The sequence below is a fragment of the Tremella mesenterica genome, assembly GCF_000271645.1.
Source record: "Tremella mesenterica DSM 1558 unplaced genomic scaffold TREMEscaffold_9, whole genome shotgun sequence".
NCBI lineage: Eukaryota > Fungi > Basidiomycota > Tremellomycetes > Tremellales > Tremellaceae > Tremella > Tremella mesenterica.
In genome coordinates, this window is record NW_006711233.1 from 825,488 (window position 1) to 844,772 (window position 19,285).

General features: G+C 47.0%; 7 protein-coding genes across 7 annotated transcripts; 6 read left to right on the top strand and 1 right to left on the bottom strand.

Annotated features, from left to right (window-relative positions):
* Positions 1–79: 79 nt before the first annotated feature.
* On the top strand, positions 80–1,475 carry TREMEDRAFT_45004 (uncharacterized protein; the record flags this gene model as incomplete). The annotated part of the gene is made up of 7 exons (XM_007006028.1): positions 80–176; positions 256–399; positions 444–490; positions 544–618; positions 666–721; positions 762–1,016; positions 1,111–1,475. 7 exons carry the CDS (start codon positions 80–82, stop codon positions 1,379–1,381), a joined length of 945 nt encoding a protein of 314 aa, XP_007006090.1. The 3' UTR covers positions 1,382–1,475.
* Positions 1,476–1,955: 480 nt separating this feature from the next.
* On the top strand, positions 1,956–2,939 carry TREMEDRAFT_63940 (uncharacterized protein; the record flags this gene model as incomplete). Its single annotated transcript, XM_007006152.1, has 1 exon — positions 1,956–2,939. One exon carries the CDS (start codon positions 1,956–1,958, stop codon positions 2,937–2,939), a length of 984 nt encoding a protein of 327 aa, XP_007006214.1.
* A 1,142-nt stretch (positions 2,940–4,081) lies between these two features.
* On the top strand, positions 4,082–4,639 carry TREMEDRAFT_63941 (uncharacterized protein; the record flags this gene model as incomplete). The annotated part of the gene is made up of 1 exon (XM_007006153.1): positions 4,082–4,639. The coding sequence occupies one exon, from the start codon at positions 4,082–4,084 to the stop codon at positions 4,637–4,639; it is 558 nt and encodes a 185-aa protein (XP_007006215.1).
* Positions 4,640–5,313: 674 nt separating this feature from the next.
* Positions 5,314–7,310, top strand: TREMEDRAFT_63942 (uncharacterized protein; the record flags this gene model as incomplete). The annotated part of the gene is made up of 7 exons (XM_007006154.1): positions 5,314–5,476; positions 5,529–5,722; positions 5,859–5,979; positions 6,034–6,109; positions 6,221–6,270; positions 6,442–6,520; positions 6,845–7,310. 7 exons carry the CDS (start codon positions 5,314–5,316, stop codon positions 7,308–7,310), a joined length of 1,149 nt encoding a protein of 382 aa, XP_007006216.1.
* A 2,660-nt stretch (positions 7,311–9,970) lies between these two features.
* On the top strand, positions 9,971–11,884 carry TREMEDRAFT_15378 (uncharacterized protein; the record flags this gene model as incomplete). The annotated part of the gene is made up of 5 exons (XM_007005900.1): positions 9,971–10,078; positions 10,407–11,034; positions 11,196–11,263; positions 11,386–11,667; positions 11,831–11,884. Coding segments are annotated over 5 exons (1,140 nt in total), but the record flags the coding sequence as incomplete, so codon positions are not given.
* A 675-nt stretch (positions 11,885–12,559) lies between these two features.
* Positions 12,560–14,915, top strand: TREMEDRAFT_40144 (uncharacterized protein). The gene is made up of 5 exons (XM_007005989.1): positions 12,560–12,671; positions 12,944–13,059; positions 13,360–13,528; positions 13,766–14,208; positions 14,297–14,915. Exons 1-5 carry the CDS (start codon positions 12,599–12,601, stop codon positions 14,570–14,572), a joined length of 1,077 nt encoding a protein of 358 aa, XP_007006051.1. The 5' UTR covers positions 12,560–12,598; the 3' UTR covers positions 14,573–14,915.
* A 9-nt stretch (positions 14,916–14,924) lies between these two features.
* On the bottom strand, positions 14,925–16,415 carry TREMEDRAFT_63945 (uncharacterized protein; the record flags this gene model as incomplete). The annotated part of the gene is made up of 6 exons (XM_007006155.1): positions 14,925–14,978; positions 15,002–15,210; positions 15,354–15,488; positions 15,682–15,836; positions 15,915–16,026; positions 16,199–16,415. 6 exons carry the CDS (start codon positions 16,413–16,415, stop codon positions 14,925–14,927), a joined length of 882 nt encoding a protein of 293 aa, XP_007006217.1.
* Positions 16,416–19,285: the final 2,870 nt, after the last annotated feature.

Sequence of the window (19,285 nt, forward strand, 5' to 3'; positions counted from 1 at the left end):
CTCCGCCTCTCTTTCCCTCTCTCTCATCACATTCAAATCTCCTCTTACCTTCTGGTACTGTTTTATCATCCGGGTCACTATGTCAAGCTACGATGTGCCGGACGATATCATCACACCAGCGCAGTTTCGCGAGTCGATGAAGTTGGTCAGGCTGCAAATCGCCGTTCCCATATCAGGTAAGGGTCATCCCATCGCCCTTCCTCAAGTTGACTTCGCACTTACTACCGTGGTGATGATTATACGGCTGACTCTCAGTACTGGTGTCTATGGGAGCTAACTTGGTGTGCGCACTAGCCATCAAACCTGGACTGTCAGGTATCAACGCTCTCAATCCCACCCTGCTCAGCCCCAACTCGATCATGATTGGTCTTTACTGGGCTGTGCTGTATGTCATGCAAAGTCAGCTGTCTATTTGTTCTACCCGAGTCAAGCTGACTGTCAAGTTGGGTTTTGTCTCATACTGCTCATGGCTCGCAAGGAGGCGACGAAAGTGAGTGTCGACCATACAGGGTCCGTCTCAATTTGATCACTGCTCATTCTCAGGAAACTCTCGTACATGGTGTAGGTGTCCGATTCGCAATCGCCAACTGGCTCATGGCCGCTTGGGCAGTATGCTGGGTGAGTCAAACAGAGTACAGATTCAGTAGACCAAAGTTGACAGATAGACTCTGCAATTCTTCATCGGAGCGGAGGTGGTCATCTTACTAAACCTCATTAATCTGTTCGTTCGGCCCTGAACGGCGAGTTGAACTGACCATTAGTCTCTCAATACACCTTACATTGCTATACTACCCTGTCACGTTGAAAAGACCTCTCGACGCTCTATTCATCCATGCCCCAATGACTATGCTGCTCGCTATACTCTTCGAACTTGACTGGGCGCATAACGGTTTCGTGGCGTTGGGATGGATCATGAAGGATGGTCAGGAGAGGAACAAGTGGGTCTGGTGGGCTGTCGGGGTAGTGGCAGGAGCCAACGTGGTTGCTGCTATCTGGGAGGGTATCAGAAGGAATTAGTAAGCAACTAGCCCTGATCAGAGTGCTCTTCATCTCACTGGGCAACATCTCTAACATTCATCAAGAATTTTGGATCGATAGCTTACACCTCAGTCTCCTCACCATCGCCTCTGAATACCTTCTTCTTGCTCTTCTTTTTTCCTCCCCCCGAGTGAACCCAACGCTTCCTACTACCGCCCTACCAAAACCGACCGCACTCCTGGTGACCCTCATCGTCTGTCTCGTACTACATCCCGTGGCTTTGATAGCGGGTACAGCTTGGGCCCGAACTCGTGAAAGGGAAGGACGAATACGTCTGGAAGAGGAGGTGGAGAGGGCAGAGGTGGAAGAAAGATTTGCCCAGGAGGAAGCTTCGAGATCTTAGGTGTAAATGCTGTCCCCTTCCGTGTAGCTTCAATCTTTTGTGGGTGCTTCGACAGCTCCTGGTTGTTTTTAGTGATGCCATGTTCTTTCCCCGTTCCCTCGCCCTTCGCCCAAACCTATGCTAACCCCTTCCCTTTGACCTCTCTATCGAACAGTATAGCAGAAGCTGAGGAGATACCAATGGGAGGATTGATAGTCCGACCGTATACGAATACAGCGAGAACAAGCATAGCCCATCAAGCCGCGCCACGCCACTTCCCCTTTCCTTCGCTTCACACCACTCGAGCGTGTTGTAAACTGTCCGTTTTCCCAAGACTTCGGGCGGGGTGAAGATCTCAGCACTGCCTTCGGGTAGGTGGGAAACAATGGCGAGTGGCGGTGGAGCGGACAATTTGTGAAATCGTAACGGGGCGAACTTTCACATTTTCACACGCTTTCAGTCCGTTCAGTAAGCAAAGCTTTTTTAATACGGAACGCTTCATCTTACACTTCATCTTATACTTCATCTTATACTCCATCTTATACTTCATCTTATACTTCATCATACCCCTCATCCAACTCGCAAGTGAGCGACCATGGCAAGCCATATGGTTTTCCGGACTGTTCCAGCGACACGTACCGATCCTACACCGGAAAATATCGTGTTGGCCTACTATACATATCTCCAGCATAAACGGCCTGCGCTTCGATTGAGTACAGTCCCAGACGAGCTTTCGGTGGAGGGAGAGCGAGTCTTGGCGGCCTTCGAAGAGGCCAGCTTGCCCATAATGCGTCGTCGAGACAAGACGGCGGCAGAGAGGATACAATTGCTCGAGTTAGCTGCGGAGAAAGAACTCTCTTCCTCCGAGTCCCGGGGAAACAATGATTGCACTATCATCATAGTGTACAATTTGGTTGAGATGGTCAAGAACCAAACTCGAGACGAAGAAGCGGTGACGACGGAATATCTAAAATCCTTTCCGTCGCCCACAGGTCTTCCTGACAATCTCCAGTTTGCTTTAGTAACCTCAGGCAGCAGGGCATCGGATGATGGCACGATGATTGACATTGTCGTCACTCACATTCCTGACACTAACAATACACACATCGCTTGGTTCTCGGACGAAGAGAAAACGCCAAAGTCCGCTCTACACATTTGGGAGAACTCTCTTTGTTCTACTGCACTCATTGGCAACTCCGAGGAGACAGTGAAGGACCTGGCTCTAGAAGCTGCGCAACAGGTCTCGAAAATTTGTCGGTCCAAGTTGACATTGCGACTTCACCATGATAGCACTGGCACTGCGATACTCCACCTTGCTATGGCAAGCGAAGCCCATATGCTGCGACATGTTAGGCACGATCTGGAGGAATCTGGCACCCCCAATGGTGTCTTTTTCGAGCAAAAGGAGTGGGCTATAACGGGTTTAGGAGACGAAACCTGGGGAGACTCAGCGTTGGCAATAACCCGAAGACATATACCCCGGAGTGACCCAGGGTACGAGTTCCATGAAGGTGATGGGACAAGAACAGGGAATGCGGTCGAATCGTCTACTGATGGACATGACCAAGGGACGCAGTAGACTTACTTGTTCATGATCATGTTTTATCTCTGCAACTTATTTGTCTTCATTGAGGAGCCTGATAACGGCGGCGACACCAATTGATGACGGTGTTCCGAGTCGCTAACGCTTAACATAGACCGTTGAGAATGTTCATTGATCCTGTTCGAAAAGAGATCGCATCATTTCTTTCGTATTTATATATCGTACATCGATCTGAGAGGCAAGGGACGGTAGAGGTATGCTTGGAAGGGAATGAGATCAAGCTCCGGTAATGATGGGTAATGTGTACATTCATGTAAGCATGTGTTAAAGAACAAAGATGACAAGAACGACCATACGAAGTTCCTCCCTCTCCTTCTCATCCTACACCGTCTTTCACCATGCTATGCAATGTTGAAGTTATCGCCACCACGAATCGTAATTAGGCATCCGATAAACTCCGTCGTCCACATTACTTCTCCATCCCTCTTTCTATCTGATGCTTTTTCTCTTGTCTCACTAATCAACATACAAGCCATTAGCATCACCATGACCAGTTCGAAAGTCGCCTCCAGATCACGTTGACATTCCGCTAACTGTACCCGCCCTCTATTGGATTCTTCGAGTTGTTAGATGTGAGTTTTGTCTCATTCGATATTCCCCAGATCGCGATAGTCGCTAATGTTCCAGCTTCTCAATAGTCTTACTATGTTATCATCTTTATCTCTTCCTTCTTATCATCTTCTGATCTCTCTCACAGGTTGAAAACTACCATTGACAATGTATGCTAAGCGTGGAAAGAAATAAACGTGATGCTGATCACTACTCATGAGATAGATTCACCCACTTTCGGTAAATCTCGGCCGGATCATGCGAACACTATGACACACAAAACTCGAATTCTCTTCCCCGTCCCCACACGAAACTTCTACGTGTCGTACACTGCCCGAAACTCACAGGCTCGAAAGAGAAGGACAATCTCGCACCGCCTTCGGCCATTTCGTGACAAAGTGTGAAGGCAGTGTTGAAGAGATGAAGGAGATAGTTTCTAAATCTTGAGAATGTGGTCTAGAGGAAGTGGAGCAAATTTCATCGGCAGAAAAGAAGAAACTATGACGATGTTCGAGTTCGAGCCTGGGCGTAGGATAAATAGGAACCTCTAAGATTCGCTTACAACTAACATGGACGATACCCTCACCGGCGAATACGTTCCTGAAGGCGCAGGGACCGCCAATCCCATAATCGTCCGAACAGTGTGGATCATAACCCATTTCTCACCCAGCGTTCGGCGATCCGGTGCACTCACATACGGGCACAACCGATATCTTACACAGCTGAGCCATCTGATAGAGACGTTTCAGGCCAGTATCAGCCTATCTCTGCCTTCTCCTCTACCAACCTATGACAAATTTCTCGATGTGGCAAGGCCGATTGCTCGAGAGTTAGCCAACAGCATCAGCGATACCTCGTTTCATTTCTGTTTCGTGGCCGATCGCGACGGTTCAGAATGCAAGAAATGGAATGCTTATTTGCACAATTTCCGGCTAGAAGAACGTCCCGAAGTGGATCCCGCGACTCTGGAATTAGCCAGAAAAGTAGGAGAGGAGTTTTGTGTGGATGCTTCTGAGGGCAATGGTGCTACACACTCTCCCAAGATCAGTGATGTCGCTGACTCTGGAGACACCGAGACCTCCACAGGTGATCATGGCGCTGAGCGCTCGCCGACCAAATCCAGCTAAACCATGACCTGAAGGGGACACTGAGGGATGCTGAGGATTTCAAGGCCAAGGAGATTATCGGAGTGGCTCTCACAGGTTAGTGCTTGAATCTTTAACCTTCTCCTTTCAAACATAATCATCTCTAGTCATTTCTCTCAAGACGATTGGTCACTTTCTTCCTCTACGCGACGTGATAGTATATAGGAGATTGGCTCATGAATATGGAATCATATTAGATTTCTCTAGTTGGACGACCTCGAAAGCAGAGTTATTTGCTGCCAATAACATTCTGTCCTGCTGATTGTTGCTATCAGTACTGGTATCGTGTGATCTCACGGGACAGTACTTGTCTTCTTACAAAACGTGACATGTGTAACTGACCTGCAAGCCTATTTGTTGGGGTTCCACCTCCTGGCACTTGCACTACTCGACTTCTAGTAAAGGCCCTTCACAGTCTCAAACATACACTTATCTCAGTCCACTAGCTTTCAGCAATGTATTCAAGTGTTAGGTGGGAAACCGGGTGAACGATGTCGGCGATAATGGATGTGAGTTGAAACGCCTCGAGCCTCGCTCCCGATTGGTCGATGGACCACTGACACCAAGATTTACAGACCCGAACGTCTCGGCATACCTTATCCACCTCGAACCTTTGAAATATCCCCACTTCGAGTCCACATTTTTATCACCTCCTCATGACAGATTCTACGAGGTACGAGTGCTCTCGCGCTCCTTCCGGTCAGACAAATCCCGACCCGTCCAAAACGATGTACGTTGCTGTATTACCCGATCCTGCCGGCTTTCGTTCCATCCCACTTCCATATACTACTGTACCACGATACGAGTTCACCACAATAAGTCATCCCTGGGGGTTAATGACGGATATATGGACATAAGTTGCTGAACATAGGGCAGATCTCTCACCTTCACCTCAAGGAACCGTGTCATTCTTTCAACAGGCCGTTGAGATTCTGTGTTGGCGATGCGGACCTGTGGGGATACACGATCATACTTGAAGATACCCTCCGTCAGCCGGACCGCCTAATGGGTGAAAGTTTGCAATTATTGTTTGTGGAGACTCAGAAACTGAGATTAGGATTTGGTGTACTGCCGTACGCGACAGGGACGGACGATTAGGATATGATCACATCGGACAAGTTCAGGTTCTCAAGCATGGATCAACATATCTCTTCTGCTTGACTTTGATTCGGAATGCGGGAAGGTATCAGCTTGATCGTAGTGGCAATTGTCCGTGATTGGGTTGAAACAGCTGACCATTTCCAGTTTACCATCTAAACTTCTCAGGGCAATGGCGATGGCGATGGCATGCCATTTGATCACGGTTCTCATACCCGAATATCGTCAGTCTCTCTTCTTATCAAGCTCTTGCCATTTCAGTTCCGCTGATGAGCTAGAAACCATGGTAATCTCTGCATCTGTCTCGACATTGGCACCCCGCGTCACACTTCGAGTGGAGAATAGGAAGGCCGAGTAGGAACCACATCTTACCCCGTACGTCATTCACACAACGTCGTGGGAAAAACGATGGTTCTACAACACAAAGTGTTAGGTCATTTGAGGAGATTTAGAAGACATGTGGAGCAAACCGATAGGAGGAAGCAGGATGCGTAATCTCCTCACCCCTGTCAGAAGTGAGCAAAATTCCAGACTTCGTTTTTCAACCCTGATGATGAATGGAGAAGCTGACCAGGTAGTGACTTACGACGCTTGATCGTCATACGTCCATCTAGCGGGAAGTGAAGATTACGAAATGGTCTTCTACCGTCTTAATTCATCGTGTGAGAAACGATGACGAACCGTAGAAGGAAACGTCAGTCAGAATCTCAAATTTTGGTCTGGAGACCTTAGGTGGTATAGCAAGTCGGAATTTCAAATCATAAAGTGAGTTCATGATGTCACACTCTCACACCTCTCTATCCCACATAATAACAAGCATGGGGTACTTACACCTATACCCTAATCCCCCTCAATCTACCTTCACCTCGATCTAGAGCTAATGAACATGTTGACAATTGAACAATCGTCCATCGAACAATCCTCCTCTACAAAAGATGCCGACCTTCATCCGGCAACCGTATCAATCAACTGGGAAAATTTCGTGTTCGGTCGGATTTCTCAGGACTCTCTGGCATCTCTGGAAGACACCTTTCCTAAGAACGTGCTTCACTTAGTTGTCTATCAATTCGACCCAAGTGCACATAATAGCGAGGAAGGCGGGCAAATTCCCAAGTCTTGGGATTGTTGCGGCTACACCGACGATCCCGATGATACCGACACCGAATCATCGTGTCCCTCTCTAGCCGTAGTCCACCTGTATAAGACTGTCATGGCTCAATTTCGAGATCGTCACCCTTCTTGGTCTGACGCAACTCCGTTCAGCGTGACGGACGCTTTGTTCCGATCTGTCATGTATGTCTTGCGACATGAACCTGAACTCAAGGTCCAGCCGGGATATTCGATCCAGTTCGAATACGATCCCAATGGGGAGCTAAAAGAATACATGCGTGACAGGATCACAGCTCTCGAAGAGTCCAGGATCATGTATTCAATTTTCACCTCTCTCGCCAGGGCCCAGGTTACGGCGGAATGTTCTTTCCCGCCGCTTCCGGCCGTCAAATCGGAGGGAGATGATGTGGAGTCACAATGCTATACATTAACCTGTGTGCCGTGAATGCTTGCGATTACAGATAGCTCTCCGGATATTCCATAGAGGTCGTCGTATGAGTGAAGTACTTTATGATGAATTGATACGGTAGAAGTACTCGTACTTGCGATCCGGTTTGGGCGGAGCCGGCAGGCGCTCCAATCTGGCAGGCCTATCGAGGGGTCTACTTGTGCTGTTGACCAGTAGGCGTCCGACGTCGAGAGTCGCTCCGTTACGAAAATCGAACACAAAAGAGTGCATTTCGTCATGCTATGTACTCTCTCTCCCCCACTCCTTTCTTCGTATTGGCCGAGATGAAGAGAGGTATGAACTTCGCCACGTCTCAAGCACTCAACATGACCGCCCCCCTCGTCGTTTGACGACCACTTGTATCATTCTCCATCATCAAAATAGCAATTCATGGACGTGGAAAAGGGCATATATGAGCTACTGACCCCTCCTCATCCCACTAAATCGACACTACTAAGTCTACATACGATTGTCTCACTCCACAGAAACAATGGATCTCAGCTTTCTGACCGCTTTACTTCCCCCTCTCCCTCGACTTCCCACTTTGCCCAAGATACAATTCCCATCTATCAAAGAATACATTCCATTTCGTGCTCAGGTCACAGAGATATGTCGGTGGTATGAAATAGGAGCGGAATCGGCCATGGCTTGGGCAACAAGTGGGAAAGATCAGTGAGTTTATCGTCCAACTTCCATCATGTCCCATCTCGGTCAACATCCGCCAATCGCATCGCACTCTGGTGATGTGTATCATTGCGAGCGGAGAGGCATGATTATGGTATGAGATCGTAGGATGTTGACTGGAAGGGTATTCGGTCCGTTGGAACAAGTAGTCGCTGTTGCCGTGCTTATCGGTTTGGGATTACGATACGATCCATCGGTTTTCTACTCCCCTACCGTGGTCTCCTTCCAATCTCCACAAGAACAGAATCCCCGAAATGTCAGAACGGAACAAGCTTCTCATGTTGATGACTCCTCAATTGGAACTGCGCCATCGAATAACACACATTCAGGTCAAGGGCTGGTAGAACTTATCATCGCTCTCTGCGCCAGGGATTGGACTGGCGCTTTGGAGGCACTACAGGGATTGTTCTCGATAAGAAGTGGGAGTATAGATGTGATGACGATATTGATGGTGGGGATGATAGTGGTGATGGCTATCATGCTTCTACCTGATCAGTTCAAGAGGAGGTGTAAGAAGGCTTGGGAAGTGTTCAGGAGACCGGATGACACTCCTGAAAACGGACAGAATAGGAATACAGCTTGATGCTTGCGAGCTCATACTTCATGCTGGCGAATTCATTTTAAGTTCACAATCAGGGGAGCTATTGGAGCTTCTTCATCGACCACGAATGATCACATCACAGTATCAGAGGTCAGAGGGGTCAAGAGGGACGGTGATCGAGGTGATGAGACGTTGTTTTGGAGATGTGTTGTTCATGGTATACTAATGTTGGGTCACGATACATACTTTTCCTCGTCTTGCATGACATGCATCTACATCTATTGCCTGTTCTGTGAGATCTTTCGGTCATACCAAGAGGGGCTATTTAGCCATAGACCATGAGTGGGATACCAGAGTAACTTATAGGAAAAAGACACCATGGTGGAGGTCATCGCCATCACGCGTCTCACTTTCTTTCCAACCAAACTTTCACTTTACTCTCACATACTACTCATATTCGTATCTTCATATACTACCCTCCCTCATCTAATGAATGATACCTAATCATGCAATCTTCACATGGTAAGTCTCTCCCAAACCTCACATGTACACGTACCTGATCATAGTCCCAATAGTCATATCTGACGAAGATTCCGATCCTGAGATCTCGTTCCTACCTATTCCAGTCTTACCTCGATATCGTCCCCTCACCGGTCTTCCTTCAACAACTGGCTCAAAAGGACTTGTGTCTAGATCATCTTCAAAGGGTAAAACCTCATTGGCTCGAATATCGACCATAGATTTGGACTCTTCAGACGATGAAATCCCCAGTGTTTTGGATATCATCTCACAACGTGTTGTGAAATCTACCCACTCAACTAAACCCCCTCTTTTCGCAGATCTTTTGGACTCAACAGAAACATCGAGTCTTCTCACTAAAACTGCTGAAGCTCCGCCTTCAAGAAAAGTTTCGTTGGGATCGGGGACGATCCCAACCACTTCATATGTAAATATCATTATGGAAATGGAAAATTTAGGCGAAAGTTCACGCTCGAGTAAACGACTGTCTCCCTCCAAGACGATCATTTCTTCCAAAGTGACAAGAATGATCGAGATGGACGACTTGGAGGGTATCATCGATCTAGATGATCTGGCAGGAATAACAGATCTCACAACACGTAGTACCTCTCATGGTGATGCTATTGGGAAGATACACGAACATCGGAAAAAACGTAAGAGTGGTGAGGCAGCAAAGACCGTTCTTGATCATGACGATCTAGTCAATAAAGATCCACAGAAGGAAGAAAGATCTGCGGGAGCTCCGAAGAAGAAGAGAAGGTCTGGGCATGGAGCAGAGAAGGAATCAAGTGTGGATGATGTTGGACGGTGTGAGAAAGAAGGTGGAGGGAAAAAAGGAAAACAAAAGCAAGTCGAGGAGACAAGAAGTGTGACCATCGATGGAGATGAAGATGATACAGGGGAGAAACGAAAATTGAGTAAAGAGGAGAAGGAAGCTTTGAAGATGAAGGAGAGAATGGAAAGAGAGGCGTTCAAGGAAAAGGAGAAGAAAGAGAAGGAGATGGCAAAGGCTGCTGCGAAGGTGAGAGGAGATCTTGCTCATCACATCCCATGAATGTCAAAGAAGATCTCCAGGCTGGGAATCTGACTGAGGTTGATCTATACGAGGCAAATTACGAACATGAGACCTCAGGCGCCCACAACTCAGAGCTTGGTCGTTGAGATATTCGAGGGGGACATTGGGCCGAAGAGAGCGACGCTGACTCCAGGCTGCCAAAGAAGCTGAGAAATCTTTCCAGAAGAAACTGGCCGATGCCAACCGAGTGAGTTCTGATCACTGACCGCCAATACGACCCATCGTCTTTGTCCGATATATTATAAGAAGAAAACACACAACCACTGACACCCAGCTTCGTACATCCAAACGTGACACTGTCCGAGAGATTCACCTCTACCTCTCTTCCGACCTTGCTCTTCCCACCTCACCCATAGCCGGCGCCCTCCCCGAGATCCGAGCCCGTCTCACCGAGAATAACTCGGCTTTACATACACTATCAGAAGAGAACAGTCCCGCTCCGGGTATAGTGCGATTCAAACGTCACGTCACATCTTCATACGATCATACGGCAAAACGTTTCGTACCACTCGACATACCGCGATGGGAATGGGAAACTACCACATTGATCATCGTCACTGCTGAGACTATTGTCGACCGACTTCCTCCGCTCCCTTCGACGCAAGGTACCGCGGAAATTATGACCGGAGATTCTCTGGTAGATTGGATATCTGATATGAGATTATGTCTAGGGATGGATATGACACATCAATTGTTTTTGGTGATCAAGGATTTATGGAAATATTGTGCCAAGACGAAAACGTTGGCTAATAGAGAGTTCACAGCTGCTGCTCGTGCTGGATTAGAAGGCGGTTCGAGGGATGGAAGTGGGCCAGGGGACTGGAAGGGTAGACCAAGCAAGGAGAGGATAGAGATGGAGTTGTTAAAGTTACAACTGTCACAGAAATGTTTCGTCGTTCATGGTGAGTGGCCTTTTGGAATTTCATATCTCAGATCCTCTTCGTCAACGATATAGCTCTAAGTTAGCGAGACAACAAGCTGATCTCCCTTGTTTGATCTGAGGTCTTAGGCTCGCTGCGAGATGTTCGCCATGTCCCGTCAACTAAGAATCTGTACTGATCAGCAGTTGAGAAAACGGAAGATATCGAAGATTGGATTTTCAACTTGGCATGTGATATCGCTATCCGTCCTGTGAGTCATCCTCGCTCTCATTGCTCACTCTTCGATACACCTTCGTTATATGACTCTCATCCAGGATGTGGAAACCGTCCATCCAAACCCCTAGACACCGCAGAGACTTGAGCTTACAATAGTATAAACTTATTTCCAAATCCCACCTCAACTTCTGCCCTCCCGACGGAATCCGAAAGTCGTCCGAACCTGTTGGGATCCTCGAACTGATGTTACAACAAGTCCAGGGTATAACTCCCTCGGCGGCTGCGGGCATAGCGGTCGAATATCCTACGTTCCGACATTTGATGCGTGCTTACGATCGGGCCGAGAGGAGAGGAATGAGCGAGGCGGAGGGGTTGTTGAAAGATTGTGAAGTGAGGAATTTGAAGAATGGAACGGCGAACGGGAGGACTTTGAAGGGGGTTAGTAAAGTTTTCGTTTTATTTTAGTCCTATATCAGTCGTAATCCACCCTTCTTCTTTTTTATCCCAGTCGAGAGTCATCTCCTCAACATTCTGTACTTCTCACCATCGGTTCAGTACTTGTTTCGCTCGATTGTTCATGTGTAACTCAGCTGACCCCCAGGCGTTGTCCAAAAGGGTATACAGTGTTTTGAGAGGAGAGGATAGTTTAGCCCTGGTGTGATCTCTATTGATTTTGGGTCTTTGCTTAGCATGAATGATCATACATCCATAGGAGCTGTATCGCATGTCAGAACGTCTAACACCCCTGATCTTATGATTAACCCGTGATTCATTCCTATCAAACCCACGGCAGATGATGCAAATATCAAATGTCGTATATGTCATTCATTTCCCGTAAATTGATCAGCTTCCCCCGACGTACTCGTCACAGAGCAATCTATCTTCAACAAGAGTAACTTACTTGCCTGTCAGGTTCTTATAAAAGCAACGTAAGATGACATGTTATCGCGGCACCACACGTACACAAATATGATCAAATCATCAAGTTGGGAGATATACGGAACCTTGTGACCCCCCGAATCATCAGAAAAAACATTCCTCCCGGCGGGCCAAAGAGGTTCCCAAGTCAATCTAAGATGACCTTCTTCGTCAAAAGACGACACACGACTGTCAACTCTTTGTACTCCAAGAAACAAGGAGGGTCGTGGTGGGTATCACTTTACGAAAGTCATTTCACTCGCAGGATCCAAGTTTCGACGGTGAGGATAGTCTTACGTAAGCTCCAGCTCTCCTTGCGGGCCTATGTACTTAGGCGTCATATCACGGGCCTATTTGAACATCACTCTACGTGTAAAGGGGGCGCGTGCTTTTCCCACTGCGTCACGACTTTCGATAAATTGTGATTTGGCTAAAAGGTGAATGCAAGGAAATGGTAATTGATACTATACATGTGTCGGGGGGACGTCCCTGGGTAAGTTACAAGATACTGGGACATGAGATATGTGAGTTCTTTCAACCTTCTTTCTTGAGGTCAGATCCATTCGTAGCTTGGTATAGCGAAGACATGGGAAGAGATGTCAGGTGGAATGTACTTCGTTCCACACTCTCGAGAAAGGGATGATAACGGGTTGATGAGGTCGAACTCTGGAGAGGAGAGATCAAGCTGTATAAGTCCGGAAAAGTGAAGGAAGAGTCTATCGGAATGAGAGTTAGTGTGAATGGGAAGGAGAGATGAAAGGTGAAGGGAAAAGCTCAAGACCTGATATCACTATAGCTATCGATACGAGACTCGCAACTATTTTCGCCCTAGTTGGAGCTGCATATCTACTTCAGAGATTATACTCGATATTAAGACTTTTCTTAGAGCTCACTGTGATACCAGGGACTAACGTGAGTGATTCTTTTCTCTTCTTCTCACTTGCAATTCACCTCACTTCGTCTTTCTCATCTTTTCGCTCTTTCTCCCTGCGACACTTTCTTGATCAGTTGTCAAGACTTTCCACATCATTTTACAAATATCATCTCTCCACTGCTTGACTCGTGTCTCTTCTAACCTAGTCACTATCCCTCGGGTTTCTGGACACTGAGATCACCGGGTTTCTGGACGCTGAGGTTACCGGGCATTCGGCTTATCCAGGCAAACACGCCTCATTTGTACTGTGTTGAGCGGATCCAAGTTCTAACGGTCAGGTCAAAACCTTCCAGTCCCGTCACCAGGGAACGAAAACATGGGCTATAGTCACTGGTGTGACTAGTGGACTCGGAGTGGAATTTGCTAGACAGTTAGCTGCGAAAGGATATTGTGTGGTACTTGTTGCTAGGCGTCGTGCTGCTATGGAGGAGTTGGCCGAGGAGTTGTGTGAGTTTTTCTCTTCTTCACATAACCATTTTTATCAGATTCATACCACCATTTCATCTCGAGCACTCTGTTGCTGCCTTCTCCTGTCCTTCGTCAACCGAACCAAGTTCTTACCTCGTCGTTTTGTTGAAGGTATCAATGAGCGCGACCTGGACGACCTCCGAGGGACGTTGTGAGGGATCGTCGATTCGGATAGCGACAGTGATGAAGTCGTATGAGAATCAGAACTAATAGTAGCTACCAAATACTCCATTTCCACCAAAATCATCGTCATGGACTTTTCAGACCCTTCCTCCCGTTCTCAAGCTTGTGCGGAACTATCAGCTTTCTGCGCTATGCACGACCCAGGAGTCCTCATCAATAACGCTGGAGTTTCACATGAAATGCCAGAACCTTTCGTCGAAACGGATCCTTTGGTAATTGATCAAATCGTACAAACCAACGTTTTGGGCACTTTACAACTTACTCGAGCCGTACTTCCACATATGATAGCTAGATCCAAAGGAAAAGGTCCGAAGAGTTTGGTATTGAATGTTGGTTCGTTAGATGGGAGATTACCAGCACCTTTATTGGCTGTTTATTGTTATACCAAAGCTGGATTAGAGGCTTGGACAAAAGCACTTGCTTGGGAAGTAAGGAGTAAAGGTGTGATGGTACAGGTAGTTCTTCCTGCGTTTGTTGTGAGTTTCGTCTATCATATATCATCTTCATTAGCTTTATCTCATATTTTGAATAAAGGAGTTTTCATCAGGCAAAGCTCATGCTCAGATCTCCAACATGTCTAAAATTCGAAAATCTTCCCTGACCGTTCCAACAGCTCGGAAATTCGTTCGATCCACCCTCTCCTCCCTCGGTCTACCAGGTGGTGCACAGGGAAGAGCATCCACTATGACACCTTACTGGGCGCATGCGATCATGGATTATGCTACTGGTATCTTCGGGTATTCCAGTGAGATGGCGGCGATGCACGTTTCGCACTGGATGCACAGGGACATACGTCGGCGAGCTTTGGCCAAACGGGCCCGGTTGGCTAAAGCGCAGTGAGCTCGTTGGGTGGATCGGTCAAATCGCTCTTATACAATCACCTCCAAAATCTACTCTTTCTAGGGTTTGATGGAAGAGGATCGAGTCGAGGTGAAACGATGAGAGGGGCAGGATAAAGGAGCGTAGGAGCGTAGACAAGTGTGGATCTGGGTTGAGATCGAGCGATGAGATGCCAAGGGGGGAAAGGCTTGATCATATGTGTCACGCAAGATGTCAACGGGTTAGATATCTGATAATTGGCAAGGAAACGTTAAAATAGAAGAACGAAAATAATACGAATGATATCAGTGACCAGGAATCAGAAATCAGGACAAAGTGTGTATGCATCTACGTGACAATTTTTCAATCCAAATCATCCAATAACTCTCCCTCTCCATTCTCTTTCGCTACTGCTGCCGCTACTCCTCTACCTTGGTCATCTTCATGTACTTCCTCTTCCTCGGTATTGGGCTTTGCTGATGCAGTGTCGTCAAGAGGGACAGCATCAACAATATGATACGCCACACTCCAACATGCTCTTTCACCAGGTTGTTTACCCATTTGACAGACGTATGTGACAGGTTGACCATCCCAGTATTTCAAAAGGGGGATGGAGAGGTTGAAAGGACGGGGCAGAGTGACGGAGAAGGTGTTAAAGTCTACATCTATCAGTCCGAGGCTCAATCCTCACATATCTCTGATGAGAGTTTCAAAGATGGCAGAACCGAAATGTTTATTCTCTTGGACACGATGTGTGTATAGGCTGATTGAAGATGGAGAAGAAGACTAGAAGAAGACAAACCAAGATAGCCATTACAAAATTCTAAACTGATTTCCAATCCTTTCAACTGAACTTTTTCACGGTTGGCAGGTATGTTGAACCATGCTTTTCTTGAAGAACTACGGGCTTTCGAATCCCCTTTCCATTTTTGTATTCCTGATATCAGTACTCGTACCATCTCTCTAATATCACTGTCCTTACATATTCTATGCGCTCTATATCTTTCCCGTGCATTAACCACTTAAGGAGCAACAAAAGGGAACGGAGGATATCTCATGGAGTGATAGATGGGAAAAGACAGCGTCAGGAAGAAAATGATGATGATACTGAACTAGATGGAAATACGAACCAGCTAGTTCCTCCAATAAATCACAATCTTCTTCCACTATTACTCCATTTTGAGGTTGACGAGTTATCGATACATAATTCATAGTTGCTAATAATGGTGAAAGAGCCCATGGTCTATCGGCATATGCGTCCATCTCTATCGAAGGGTCTAACCATCTAGTCTCAGCTCATGTACTTTGTGTCGTCCAGGAATTCAATTGGACAGGGATTTGATCAGGATGGAATAGAACTCACTGCATAGCACGCATAGCTATGCTGCTACCCCAAGGAAGATGATCCCTCACTGGATTTTCGAAAACGTTTCCGAAGAAAATATCATCGGCGGATACATCGTCTACGAACCTACCTTTTTTTCAGCTCTCCTTCTACGTCTTCATCTCCCGGATGTTCATATTTGCACCACTATGAATATCTCCTTGGAGTCCCTTTACTTAGTTCCTGGAATCCCTTAGTCGTTCTAGGAGTGCAAAGGTCCATGAATGTGATGAGGGAGGAAAGGGGGTTGGTACAGTACCCACCACGAACAACGATAGCATATGTCATACCCTCTCTTGATGGATGCGAGAAATATTCTTGACCAGCTTCTTTCTCATGAGGTGATTTAAGCCATAGCGCTACCGTTCCCTCGAATGAAGAGGTCCGCAGTGGGGTCGGGGACGAATTAGTTTTGATGGTTTGCGGAGGTGGATAAGGTGTGGATGATGACGATATTCTAGTTTCCAATCTGGGTACCATTTCATTGATTCTGGGAGCCTTCCCACCTTACAATAGCTCTTCTCTTGTTGTCGGGTTGCCAGGGATGAGGGAACAATGATGCAGTAGTGAGGAAGAACGATGGTCGTACGAGGAGACCGAAGATGGAAGTTTGGAAGGTCGATCGATGATGACGATGCGGGGCACCGAGCGGACCGGGTTAGTGAAGAAGGAGGGAGGAAGATCTCGGCCGGATCTTTTGATTTGCAGTATCGTCCACCTCGGCCGAATTGAAAGAGAGAAGACAAGTGAAGGCAAGAAGGACGAACAAAGCAAGAGGAATAGAATTGTCACCATGTCACCTCTCACTCGTGCAATACCTCAAGTTTGAAAACGGTCGAAAGGTGACGTATGTACCTCCGCTCGTTACCTTTAATACCTTGCCATTTCATCAAACTACCCATTCACTATCCACGTTATCAACCTCATCAATTCTTCCTCTCATTACCACTACTACTGCTAACTCTTCCTTCCAACAATCGTCATCGATACAGAACATGAAAGAGGAACGTATCGTTCATCCCGCAACAGGACAAGTTTCCGAAGAAAATACCCTTCACATAGCATTATCTCCTAGTCGTGATCCACAATCACCTCCCACCGTGGTAATGTACACTTACACCCTCTCGTCTCCTCGCGTGATAGATGCGATTGATCGTAGCTCTGAAAATTCCCACCGCTTAGTTTGGTTGACTGAGGCGGTTCATGAGGCGAGCAAAAAGCGAGATTCGTTTTTCCCATGTGACTATCAGGGCGATTGGTCCAAGTGGTGGGAAGCGGCCGACTCTGTCATTAAGCAGAATCCGGGGTATGTGATCATATTGGAGGATGACCAAGATGGCTCACGGGTGCTAGAAGCGCTGTTGAGTTTATACAAGAAACGATCGACTGGGTCTTCCATTCCTGCGGCTCTATCAGACTTCTCGGCATCGATTTCGTCCCACTCGTGATCCACTAAGAGGATTGGGAGAGGATAAAAGTTGATCGATGACGTGTTTTCAATGCTAGATCCTACTCCTGCTTCTTCACCAATGAGCCAAAGATGAACAAATGATCAGCGTCTTGATCCTGCAGTAGTACTCGTGCTAAGGGCGAAGTTGCCTGAGCGCAGGCTTGGGAGTGTCGGACGAACAAGTCACGTAGAGAGGGGATGGAAGTTTCGGGAGAGAGAGATGAATAGACATAATGTAACATCAGTAGAGTGGAGACTACGTCACACAGGCGTGGAATGAGAAGATGAGAAGATGAGGTCAGGGATTGGGTGAGAAGATGAGGTCAGAGATCAGAGACTAGGTGAGAAGCCATAGGCCTAGGGGGGGAGGGTTAAATCAAAGGAAGAACTGATTTTCCCACGAATGCTACAAGCTCTATTGACTGAGGGCTATAAAAACGTATTGCTCCATGCCCCACTACTACCACTACCACTACTACTACTACTACTCACCACAACCTGACCAGAACATTCATTTCATTGTTCTGCGAAAACCACTTTCAATGACAGAATTCGCTCGTTTCGGTCGGACATCTCCATTGTCGCGATGGCTGACTTCGAGCCCGGAAACACTTCACATCGTCCTCATTCCCAGGGATAATAACCATTCTGCAGTCCGCATGTATACCCGAACCCTCTCTCTTACGTCCGGTTCACATGACCCCGTGATTCATCCAATCGATCCTGACGTCACTGATGAAAGTGCGGTGTCCAGGTTGGCTCTTTCTATCAAGTACAAATACCTTCTTTTAAAGCAGTGGTTTGAACCTACCCACGAGGGCACCCGATCTCTGATGGGATTGGTGGCATCTGCCTCAGTCACCGAAAAAAATACGGTCGTATTAGAAGAGAATCCTTGTGCTACACTGATGTCGAAAATTTGCGGCGAATTCGCGACCACGCTGGCTGACAGGCTTTCTCTTATGTCCCCCGAGGCAAGGATTGTCCACACCCTCACTCGGCTTGTTGATGAGGGAAGGGATCCGTCAAGGAACCCAAATGCGGTCCGCCAGTTCATGAACCAATATGCCAATCCACAAATCTGGGGATGATCTACATTCTATATGCAGGGTAGCATGGTAGCATTGGATGGTGAAGGGTAAGCTCTATTTACCCTTGTCTTGTTTCATCTCCCTCTAGAAGGGCCAGTGCATTCGTTGATTACTATCGTGATCTCGTCGATCGTCGACATGGGTATCAGTAGAGGATGTAGCGAAGTGAATAGACTATCGTAACCCCACAAGTAGTAAGATGCATATGTAGCTAAGCGTATAAGTAAAGTAGTTGGCCAGTCGGAGTACTCATGTGATCATGTTACTCCTGAATGACGACTGCGGAGCCCCATACTTATGTCGTGAGCTCACAAAGAGTAGCGAAACTGTATAATCGCGACGGAACTCGAATTAATCCCGACGGAAATTTGGCCATTTCACCCATTTCCCTACACTACTCACCCAAATACCTACACTACTCACCCAAATCCCTACACTTCATCAATATTGCAGATTCTGAAGATGTAAGACATGTAGAATGATCCTGCAGGGTTCAGGATGCATGAAATGCATAGAGATCATGTGTATCATGCATATTGACAGCCCTAGAGTGGTTTTCGGACCGGTTTTCGGATTATGTGATCCCTCCCTTTAAACAGGAAATTTCACTTTCGGACCACTTTCGGACCACTTTCGGGCGTTTCGGACGCTTTCGGACGCTTTCGGATCCGAAAACGACGCTTTCGGACCGTTTTCGGGTCCGAAAATGCATTTTCGGATCTGTCAATATGCATGATACACATGATCTCTATGCATCAAATGCATCCTGGACTGTCTAGGATCAGTTTACATGTCTTACATCTCAATAA

Coding starts and splice junctions, on each gene's coding strand:
- TREMEDRAFT_40144 (XM_007005989.1), top strand. CDS start 12,599: ATGGTAATTGATACTATACATGTGTCGGGGGGACGTCCCTGGGTAAGT. Junction 13,060..13,359: donor CTGTGATACCAGGGACTAAC/GTGAGTGATTCT, acceptor TCTAACGGTCAG/GTCAAAACCTTCCAGTCCCG. Junction 13,529..13,765: donor GGAGTTGGCCGAGGAGTTGT/GTGAGTTTTTCT, acceptor AACTAATAGTAG/CTACCAAATACTCCATTTCC.